The sequence below is a fragment of the Crocodylus siamensis genome, chromosome 2 (genome assembly GCF_052110815.1).
Source record: "Crocodylus siamensis isolate JL-2025a chromosome 2, ASM5211081v1, whole genome shotgun sequence".
NCBI classification, from domain to species: Eukaryota; Metazoa; Chordata; order Crocodylia; family Crocodylidae; genus Crocodylus; species Crocodylus siamensis.
The window spans coordinates 211,483,653-211,495,702 of record NC_143396.1 but is presented as its reverse complement, the minus strand read 5'-3'; the positions used below and the strand labels follow the sequence as shown (position 1 = coordinate 211,495,702).

General features: G+C 42.7%; 1 protein-coding gene across 1 annotated transcript in view; it reads right to left on the bottom strand.

Annotated features, from left to right (window-relative positions):
• Nucleotides 1-2,792: 2,792 nt before the first annotated feature.
• The window catches only part of LDLRAD3 (low density lipoprotein receptor class A domain containing 3), a 226,289-nt gene continuing 217,031 nt past the window's right edge, over nt 2,793-12,050 (bottom strand). The window contains exon 8 of the mRNA XM_090034631.1: nt 2,793-11,016. Within this exon, the coding sequence (XP_089890757.1) occupies nt 10,770-11,016 (247 nt within the window). The 3' untranslated portion in view covers nt 2,793-10,769. The remainder of the gene's footprint in view (nt 11,017-12,050) is intronic.

Below are 12,050 nucleotides of genomic sequence, written 5' to 3'. Positions count from 1 at the left end.
AAGATGGAATTAATAGCTCCCATGTAGGATGGAGGACCGATTCTGGCCCAACATTAGGAAAAACTTCTCGACAGTCAGGGTGTCCAGACTGTGGAATAAGCTTCCTCCAGAGGTAGTACAATCACCTACTCTGGAAATCTTCAAGAGGAGACTAGATGGTCACGTCGCTGGGGTCATCTTTCCTGCTTGGTGCAAGGAGCTGGACCCGATGATCTTCCAAGGTCCCTTCTGGCCTTACACACTATAAATCTGGGACAAGTAGCATATTAATATCCATTAAGGGGGACCAGCAGGCAATGGGAGAGTCCCTGTTTCCCTGAGCACTACCGGGAATAACAAGGAATAACGGCCATAAGTTGATGGAGAGTAGATTCAGGCTAGATATCAGGAGGCTCTACTTCACTGTCAGGGCAGCTAGGAGTTGGAACTAACTTCTAAGGGAAGTGGTGCTCGCTCCTACCCTGGAGGTCTTCAAAAGGAAGCTAGATAGACACCTAGCCGGGGTCATTTGACCTCAGTACTCTTTCCTGCCCATGGCAGGGGGGCGGACTTGATGATCTGCTCAGGTCCCTTCCGACCCTACCAACTATGAAACTATTATCATCGTCATCATCTTTATTTAATTTCTGAACCATATTGAACTGGACCTTTGTTATACTTGTTCATTCCAGCTCTGAATCTGCATTGTGACGTAAAACAAGGCAAGAGCAGCTGCATAAGGAACAGTTTTCTCTAGAATAAACTGTACAACAAATGCTTCAAAAACACTGTGAAGAGCTCAGTAACAACACAAGATGCATAATTAATCTGCAGCCTATGAAAAATCTTGGTCTCATTCATATATATCCATATGTGATGAGTACAAAACCTCTAAAGATTTATATTGATATCAATTAAACCCTTGAATTCCTTCTCCTCCCCACAACCCCAAGGCTATAGATCGTAGATGATTTGAGATGCTTTGTTAGGCAAACAGTTTTTCCTAAGCTAGCTCTGTCACAAACAAGTAGAAAAATTTGCCCTGTCAAACAAAGCAGCATACTTCTTCATCACTGTAATTGCATTGTGGCTTGCGTTTGTCAGGGAAACAGCAGGCACTCGCAATTAAATGCAACCGACAATTTGCTTGCTCTAGTAAGAATGATGCAGCATTTCAAAAGTTTGCCATTTGATGTGGAACTGGACTATAACATATACTGTTATTAAGAGTAATAACAGGCTGTTGTACTCTTGTGTTAAGAGATAAGTCATATTTTAAACAGAGAGGGATTACAGGTTGCAGTCTCCAGTAATGTGATATGGAGCTGTACACTGCAGGTTACTAGTCTGAAGCCAACTTCACTTAATTGTCAATTAAAAGTAGTTGCTTGTACAATGGCTATTTGGTACAATATGAAGGAACTGATGAGCTCAGCTCCAGTCTCAACGAGCAGATGTCCATCACTCAAAAACATGCCTGGCCCTAATTGAATGACTACTGGTACACCTTTGCCAGGTTGTTCAAGTTTAAACAGGCCATCTTCAACACCCTCACCCACAGTCAGATGTCAGGAATGCTGGTGAGGACAGCGAAGCTTTGGCTGCTGTTGTCCTACTGAAACTTGTGAAGAGACAGACAGTTTCAGGGATCCATCCAGCACTTTTCCAAGGTACTTTATGCAATGAACAAGCCCTGCTCTTTTTTTTGAAGAGGATACTTAATACAGCACTGTGAATTTTCCTTTGAAGATGCCTTTACTTCAATTAAGGCAATCAGTAAACCATCTTTCTGGACTGTAGAGCAGCAAAGCATGAAGGACCCTTCACCCCTGTGACTGACAGATAATCTAAGCTGAATGATCCGGAAGCATCTTAGAATTGATACCAACAGACGCCATCTGCAGATACTGTTGCTAAATAACCATGTGTTTGCATGTGTAAAGTGTAAAAAATAAGACATTTAAATAAGTCAAAGTAGTGAAAATAAAAATGATTAAACTGGGAGCTTAGCCAGAGACCATGCCATTTGTTTTCATAAGCGGCTGTCTTCTGAATCAACATTTCAAGCTTAGTTCTTGCTGGAATGCAAGCGAGTCAGCTAGCTCAGAAACTCCAGTGCTTTCTGTTCTGTAGAGGATATACTGTAGGAATGTCAAAAGACCCATTTCCTCTTATATTACTGTGAGGTGATCAGCAGCCACAATTTTTTAACATTTGGAGTAATTTAGCACTTGAAAATATAGTTCCCTGTCAAATGTATTTGGTTGGGAACGACAGGGAACCTAGTTAATGGCAAGAACTAAATTAAATTGTGATAGGCTAAGGTGACATTTGCAGAAGTGGCAATATAGTCCAATAAAGTGGTTAATAGAGGCTTATGAAAAGACCAGGTATTGGATGCCCTTTCTTCCAAGATAACTAGGTCCATCAGCAAAAGTCCAGCTCCCTTGCTGCAATTTGCCAAAATACAGTACATATGACTGAAGGATCTATCAAGCCATCAAGAAGTCACTGATCAATGAAATAAACATTTTTCTGCAATCATAAGCTTTTAGAAGAATGTACCTAGTTCCTGATTTTTGGGGGGCGTGAAGAGAAGGACTTTATAAAGAATACCTGCAAAACGCTGTCCTTAGACTGACTGAAGAGGGGATGTCTCTTATTACGTGTTCTATAGCACCCAGCACAGATCTGGTTTGAAGCCTGCTGGACATCACTACACTACAAATATAATACTAACAGCAACATTTTGACTTGCTTCAGATGCCTAGCAGTGAGCTGTAGCACAGAACAAAAGGGAGAAATACAAAGAGTAAAATTATGCAAAACACCATTAATTTTATATATCTATACACACACACATATATAAAAACTTTTATAAAAATTAAAAGATCAACACTGAAACATATTTAACAGATTGAACAACGTTTAACAATATTAATAAAAGTGAACATAAAATGGGACTGAGAAAGCAGTATACCTCTCTCCGGACACAATCACAAATGACAAAGATTTCCTGCTATAGGGACAGGCCTCTTGAGTTTTATGCTATTGAAAAGTGAAATGCCCCCTTTATTCAGGAATATAGAAACCAGTTAAAGAGATTTCCCATTTGTAGGGATGTAAACAAGACATGGCTGAAACGTACAACTTCCTTTAAGTCAATCAAGTAAAATCTTGTTTGAAAAATGAAAAGGAGGCTCAGGGAAGAGGGAACAGGGTGAATACTAGGGGCCATAATCCTGGAGCTGGATACATACAGCAATTTGAAGTTCCATGCATAGTCACACAGATCAGATTCCAGGATCAGAGCTTAGCATTGTATTGAAAAATAATTCCAGCTCTAAAACAAAAGCACAAGTTGCTGTTAGTTTCTGATTCTTCCTGTTTTAATCCTGGGTATCATATGCAAAACAGCTTCTGTCTGATATTAGTGAAAACCAGTGCTTACCACTTGGATCAAAAAGCTTTTTTTTTTAATTCATTAAAAAAGTGAATTCAGAATGTGTGTCCCTCTCTCCTTTTTGTCATTAATAGTTTTTCCTTATCTGTGAAAACCATTTGTCTTTTCTAAGATGTCAAAAAATAAGAAGCATAAGATTAATGGACTGCAGCAATAATTAAAATCAAAATCTTCTCCTCTTTCACTTACCCAATTTCTAAATCTACTGCAAGGGTTTTATTAACTGTATAAAGAGATGCAAATAAAACTGAACAGATTTAGAAGAAGATAAAGTATGAAACCAGTTACTTAAAATCACTATATAATCAATGTTCCTTTATGTGTCACTGCAGACAAGAATGGAGAAAATTATTCACAGGTTCTTTTTAAAAACATTACTGATGGTTTTCCATTAAGGCAACACCCAAGAGAGGTACATTATAATTTGTCTTCTAAGTAACTGAATGACTACAAAGCATATTCATTAATGGCCTACATTTTCAAATGTGCAGTTTTCAGTGACTTTAGTGAGATTTGCTGATACTCAGATCTTCTGAGGGTATGGACAGATGTGAACAACTTGAAAGCACTTCAGAAAATGTATGGACAGATGATGTGCAGTGCTACAAACTGGCCCAAACCATATGAAAAATGAACCTGGCTAGAACAGGAATAACTTTAAAGCACTTCACAATGGTCATTTAGCTGGGAGGTATTTCAGAATGCTCCTGGAATGCTACAAATGAAAGGTGTTTCAGGTTGGCAGCATCTGAAGTGCTTTAAATGGATGTGTGTCCATATCCTGCATGTTACAGGGGTATAGGTAGTAGCCATGTTGGCCTAAGGACATAGGCAGACAAGGTCCTTTGGGTAACTCTGATATCTTTTATTAGACCAACTCAAATAGTTGGGAAAACACTTTTTAGAAAGCTTTCGGGTATAAATACCATTTGACAGGCTGAGGAAGCATCTGTAGTTGGTGTGTGCCCAAAGAACTTTGCATTGTCCATGTCCAGATCCTAAAATTTATGCTTTAAAAACTTATCTGGGCCAAATTTGACCTCTTTTTGCTTCGTTCTCAAGTAGTTGCACCAAAATCAGTGATATTACTCTCATCCTTTACTCTGAGTTTCATTCTGTCCTATGGTACCGCTCAACAAAAATGGAAAGATCACAAACTGGCAAACCCCCACTGACTTCAATGGTGCACAATCAGGCTTTCAAGCAAGTATTCATTTGTTCTTAAGCAATATACACTTCAAGAATCCTTGAAGATAATTGCTAAGACTCAGGGTGAACAGCAGCAAGCTACTGTATGGTCAATTCCTGTTTTATGGGATACTGTTAGAAAAATGTTTCAAATGGCATTTTGTAACTGTTTTATCTTCAGCCTTGAAAACTGAAGATCAAGGAACTTACAGGTTTTCAATTAAATATTTAATTCCATCTATTCAGTGTTACTACCACTCTTCTAAAGATACCACTGAATTATGCAGTAAGACAAGGTAGTAACACTACTGGAAGCTGTCATACCACAGATAATTCCTGGGTGACATTATAGCATCTTCTAAGTAAGGGATCATGAGTGAATACCTTTCTAGCAGTAATAAAATGCATTATGGCAAACTTCTTACCTAAATTATAGTGCTTGCTACAGCAAGGTGCTGAAATCACTGCACTTCTCCAAATCCAATGGTTCCTGTAAAGGGATGACAGCCCCAAAGCACAGGGAGTAAAGACTCCATTGCCAGAAATAAAGAACCACCAAGATGGAGAAGAGATATGTTTCTTGCTCTGTATCTTTTGAGATTATGATAAATAACCAAATATGCAACAGTGCACAAACTGCTACAACACAGGTTAGTCTAATTTATCTTGTTATTAAAAAATATCCAACATTCAGTTGGGAAGGCACACAATCTCCTTTTACAATTCTTGGCCTCATTTAAAAAAAGGGTTCCTGTACAGAGATAAATATACCCTTAGCTGGAAGGGAACAAAACCACACCACTTAGAATGCATTTTTTTTTTAGTCAAAATGGTTCGTCACAACTCAAATTTACAAAATTATGTACACCCTGAAAGAATATCATACCTACAGAGGACAATAACTGATACAATGGGAAGAAAGAGAAGGTGGCATTATGTGTATTTGGTTCTTGTCTTTTGATGGTGGAAGCAGCGTTGCCAGATAACCGTTTGTATCTGCTTCTGACATCTGGGAAACCAGTTTATGCACAGTAACATTCACCTCTTTGCAGAGGGCCTGTAAGCTGTGTAAATTCCACCAATCTCAACTTAGGAGAGAAAAAATAAAGAGACTTGTTTAGTGACATCTCTAAGAACTTTTGAGTAATATTTCAAGATTTCGAACAAGGCCTAATTCAGCCTCTGTACATAGTTCTTTGGTGAAAGGCTGATCAGGAGCCTAAATAGAGGAAGAAACATCAACAGAGTGTGATGGTTACAACACAGGTTTGGGAGCCAGGAGTGATAATAACCTGGGTGCCAACAACAATAATATCCTGTTTTGCCATTAACTTAGAACTGTGGCTTATATTATGTATTTGTAAAAAATGGAATGGATTTTTGTCAGTGACCAACTGGGCAAGTCCCATTTAGCCTTCTGTGAGAAAGTGCAAAGACACCACTTGCAATTCCACTAAACAATGCATCTGGCCCAACATATCTAAATTGCTTTACAAGTATTTAGTAATATTTAATCAACATTCCTCACTGCTACATTTCTGGTTGGACTGCCCAGAGCCCAATATCTCCGTTTTCTGTTCAGAGAAGCCAGTGATGTATGTTAAAGCTTTTTGGTGCTTTCTATTACATCATCTCATTTTTAAAATGACTTGTACTTGTAGAAATACACCTAATTTCTGACCCCCTTGATATTACAGTGATTGGCACTATGCAGATACCCATATCAGATATGTAGAATGCTCATTTACTTGCAAGTTTCAGACCTCTAATTGAACTGGACTAGTTTTCCCAAGGTCAGGTTTCAATTTGGAGGAGATAACCTTTATGTCAACAATAATTATCTAAAAATATTATATTGACTTCCTTTCTGCAGGCTTATCACTTCCATTATTCCTGTTTTATGCCAATGTGCACTAGCATAAAGCTGGAGTACAGCAATGGTGTGCCAGGCTCTGTATGAACAAACAGAAGTGACAATTATTTTTTAGGGTTGATTTCCCTCTGGATAGGAGAATGAACTGCCTTCTTTTCTGAATGTCAACTACAGCTGCAGGAATTTAAAGTTGCAGCAATAGGGACAGTTTAGCTTCCTTCCTTCTACATTCATTACCTGTGCATAAAAGCTGCTTTTTCATAATGAAGTTCTGCTTCATTTCCAGTTTACAAATGTCAGACAGAAATATTCCAAGAATGAGAACAGAAAATAGAACAGAGGTAAATACTGGGCCATATTCATACTCTGCGCAGCTCTGCCGTGCCTTTGTTTTTATGCATGAACTTAAATTTCAACCAGTGAAAACCATGAATAATAATGGGAAACATTTGATAGAATAACTAGTATTCTACACAACATTGAAAGCATTTAGTATGCAATTTAAGTTATATTTCCAAGGATACCAGAAAGATATCCAACATTATGAAATCCAGTATATGTATGCGCACTCATTATATAAAGATATGTGTGTGCATGCAAGCATACACATATGAATTATAGATGATGCTGACACACATCTATTATTAAGGCTGTCCAACTCTTTCCCTAAGAAGACCTTGTTTTCAGCTGGGTCTATAACTTTTCCCATTCAGACTAGGTGCCTGCCTCAGGCTGAATTATTTTGGAAAGTTTCAGCTAAAAACAGCTTAGCTGTTTCTTAGAACAAGGTTATAGGAAGATGGTGTTCTACCGTATTAAAAAAAATTCTTACTGCTATTTTGTTGACTAATCTCAGCTCCTTTAGGTAAGGGGAAGGAGTTGCTCTTGAGCAAGGGGAGCTTGGCATTAGGGGAATTTGGCAACATGGGCTTTCTGATGTTTCACAGTTGGTAGGGTTGGAAGGGACCTGAGCAGTTCATCAAGTCTGACCCCCTGCCATGGAAGGAAAAAGTACTGGGGTCAAACAACCCCAGCAAGGTGACTGTCTAGCCTCCTCTTAAGGACCCCCACGGTAGGATCCAGCACCACTTCTCTTGGAAATTGGTTCCAGATCCTAGCTGCCCAGAGAGTGAAGTAGTGCCTCCTGACGTCTAGTCTGAATCTACCCTCTGCCAGCTTGTGACCCTTATTTCTAGTCACTCCTGGGAGTGCTCGGGGGAACAGGGACTCCCCCACCACCTGCTGGTCCCCTCTGACCAGTTTGTAACAGCCACTAGATCCCCCCTCAGCCTTCTCTTGTGGAGGCTGAACAGGTTCAGGTCCCATAGCCTCTCCTTGTAAGGCCTGCCCTGCTGCCAGCTGATCATGTGAATGGCCCTCCTCTGGACCCTCTCCACATTGTCCACATCCCTCTTGAAGTGTGGCGCCCAGAACTGGATGCAGTACTCCAGCTGTGGCCTGACCAGTGCCACATAGAGGGGGAGGATCACCTCCTTGGACCTGCTCAAGATGCATCTGTGGATGCATGCTGGTTGGCCTTCCTGACTACATCCCCACACTGCCGGCCCATGTTCATCTTGGAGTCAATGATGACTCCAAGATCCTTTTCTGCCTCTGTACTGACGAGAAGGGAGTTCCCCAGCCTGTAGGTATGCTGCTGGTTCTTCCTCCCCAGTTGCAGCACCTTGTACTTGTTGGTGTTGAATCCCATCCTGCTCTCATCCACCCACCCCTGTAACCTGTTTAGGTCTGATTGTAGCCTATTCCTTCCTTTTAACATGCCCACATCCCCCCACATCTTAGTGTCATCAGCAAATTTCAACAGGGTGCTTTTTACCCCCTCGTCCAAGTCACTGATGAAGATGTTGAACAGTGAGGGCCTGAGGACTGAGCTCTGGGGGACCCCACTGCCCACATCCCTCCAGGTGGAAAATGACCCATCCACTACCACTCTCTGGGTGCAGCCCTCCAGCCAGTTAGCGACCCGTTTGACTGTGTAGGTGTCAACACCACAGTCCTCTAGTTTTTTAATGAGAATAGGGTGAGAGACAGTGTCGAAGGCCTTCCTAAAGTCCAGAAAAGCTATGTCCACTGCTACCCCTGCATCTAAGGATTTTGTGACCTAGTCATAGAAGGCCACCAGATTGGTCTGAAAGGACCTGACTCTAAAGAGGCAGGTTGCCCCTAAGCATAATCTGCCCTGCTCGTGGACATATGCCAGGATAATTCTCCCAAAAAGCTTCTCCAGGATCGAGGGAAGACTAACTGGCCTATAGTTTCCTGGGTCCTCCTTCCTCCCCTTTTTCAAGATGGGAACCACGTTGCCCTCTTCCAGTCCTCTGGCACCACACCAGAGCACCATGAGTGCTCGTAAAGCTGTGCCAGGGGTCCCGCAATGACCTCAGCTAATTCCCTCGGCACTCTGGGGTGGAGATCGTCCGGACCAGCTGATTAAAATACATCTGGTCCTTTCAGAAGTTCCCCGATTAGATCCTCACTGACCCTAGGCCTGGGTGTACCTCCCCTGGGGCCTGAAGGGGTCCCGGTGGCAGGGCTGATCCGGTCCCTGCTCAGGAAAATGGAGGCAAAGAAGTTTTTAAATAGGTTAGCTTTGTCATCCGGTGTGATGACCAGATTTCCTAGCGTGCCTTGCAGAGGCCCCACATTACCCAGTACCTTCTTTTTACCCCCTATGTATTTAAAAAAGGACTTCTTGTTGTCCTTGATCCAGGTCCCTTGTCCCAGTTCTATCTGCACCTTGGCCTTCCTGACTGCCCCCCTGCAGCTCCAAGCACCCGCAGTATAATCCTCCCTGGTGATGGCCCCTCCCTTCCATTGGGTGTGCACCTCCCTTTTAGCTAGGAGACATTCCTGGAGAAAGACCATCCAGATCATTAGGTTTTGCTAAGTAGGAATCAATGTTCCCTCTAAGGAGCAGCAGTCCATGAGCTCACCGCCTCAGTCCGTGAGCGTGCAGCCTTGGTCCGGCGTGGGACTCTTACTGAAGGGGGCTGAGGGCTGGGGGCCAAGGGCTGAAGCCAGGGGCCAGTGGCTGGGGCCAGAGCCAGGGGCTGGGAGCCGGGGACCAGAGCCAGAGCCTGGCACAGGCTCTGCCGGCTCTGGGGAAATGCTTCGCTCTCCCACATCAGGGCCAGGGAGTGGAGCACTTCCCCAGAGCTGGTGAAGCCCGCACCAGCCGCCCTCATCAGCCCCCATCCCTGCCTTGCCTCACCTTGGGGAGCAGCCGCTGCCTGGCCCAAGTGAGGCTCTGCTGGCTCCGGGACACTGCTCCACTCCCCCGCATGGCCTCAGTGGCATGCCCCAGAGCTGGCAGAGCCTCACTTAGGGCAGGCAGCAGCTCCTCCCTGAGGCGAGGCAAGGCAGGGATGGAGGCTAGGGTCAGTGGCTGACGCAGGCTCCACCGGCTCTGGGGAAGTGCTCCACATCCTGGCTCTGATGCAGGGGAGCACAGCACTTCCCCAGAGCCGGCAGAGCCCGCATCAGACTCTGGCTCCAGCCTCTCCTGGTGCGCGGCCTTGAAAAGGCTGTGCACAGCCACATTTTTAGTTATGCATGGCTGCACACGCGTGCACCTTACAGGGAACCTTGGCAGGAACTTATTAAAAGTTCAAAGCTAAGCTAACATTTTCCATGACTACATTTGTACTGAGCATGCTCCCTTCTGGGGATGGAGGGGCCAAACAGGACCTTCCCTGCAACTGCTGCTTCTTGCTGCAGTGGGGCAGTTGTGTAGTTGAGTATCAGATCTCAAAACAGGGATACCTTCTTTGTCCGTCCTATACACTCAATGACTCCCCATCATCTGTGCAGATGACTGCGCCTGAACTGAAGTGTGGAAAAGACAAGAGCCAGTCTGGAAACTTCAATGTAAATGCAAAAGTGTATGTCTGTGTGTGCGGGCATGTGTGTATTATCTGTATATATTATATGTGCACCTATGTACATACATATACAATCTCCCAGAAATACATTAAATCACAAAGTCTTAGCATCAACATATTATACAGATTTGAACTGGAACCCTCCCTTACAACCTTCTGGAAGTTCTGACATGAACCTAGATCAAGAAGTCGGTGATGAGCTCAAATACTGAGTCAAAGCGTCTGTGAAATGTGCAGCAATCTGGAGTTGGATCCAAAATTAAATCCTTTTCTAAACATTGCTGCTCCCTCCTATCTCAGAAGGTAATAAACCACAACAGACTAATACATATACCACATTTAAAAAGCCTGTAACATTTCTCTTTCAGCAGCAGAGTTGATCAGAGTCATTTTGCTCTGCTCTTGTCCCAAGAAGTGTCTCATGATGGTCCACATTGAAACGGACACATCTTGTCCGACTGTGGTCTGTGTGCAGGCTGTTTCCTGCCGTTGGGGTGCCTGTGCTCACTGAGCTTCCTGTCCGAGATCTGTAAGGAGGAAGATCTGTCTGACTGGGAGATTCAGATTCTGCGCAGTAAGGGGGTGGAGGAAGATCAAACCAAGGGGGTCTGCTGCAAAATATACAAAAAAGCAACAAGTTACTGAAGACAATGGCATGTAGGGAGGAATAGTGAATTTTGTTCTAACTAATTATGAATTTTTCCCCCAACAAAGTGATAAAACAACAGCAACCCTACGACACTTTCCATGGAAATGCCTACTGAGATGTAAATACAAAAGTTTAGGGGAAATTCATCTGTAGATATTAAAACCATGTTCTGGTCAAAAGTTAATACTGACAATAAAATTCTGCCTAAATGATTTTTTCTGCTATTACAATTTTAACAGGGTATTCATTTTCTGTCCTAAAATGTTGCATCCCCTGCGCTGCCAATCACCTACCATGGTCAATGGCTGCCATTCAGCAATGAATAAAAGCCTTTTCTAGGATAACAATTACGTAGTGTGAAAAGCACCGAGGGGTACTGACAATAAGATGACGGTATATACTTTTTAGATGTAAGCTCAAGGAAAAAAAACCTCACCAATACAGGAAGGTAATGGTTCGCGTGATCTACTATATCCAAACAAACAATAAATTGGATTCTACGTAGGACAATTCATGTTCACTCCTGGGATACAGCTTACAAAGCAACTGTTCTCTAAGTACAGACAATACCGTTAATGGCTTCAAAGAAACAGTTACTGTCATAGAACAAGTAAAAGGGGAAATGAACGTTCCAGCAGGTTGATAATGGGATAAGGTACATTTAATTTTGGAGTTGCCTGCAGTTTATACCAGCCCAGGTAAGTAGCAATCATAATTTGGATAGCTGTCCAGTTAGTTGGTCTCAGTGAAGCTGCTAGTGGAAAGGTGTTGTCATTACAAAAACAAAAACTTGAAACAGAAACTACTTAACCGGTTTCGGCAAGAAAGTAAGGGAATAAATAGGCACGGAGAATCAATGACCCTCTCATCCTTACACTTCACAATCAATTCTAAGGAAAACTGGCAGGGCAACAGATAGAGGTTTCCACTGCCATTACGTATGCCATATCTGTCACGTGCAGATTTACAAAGAGAAAAAAAGGCTGTAGAGGCATA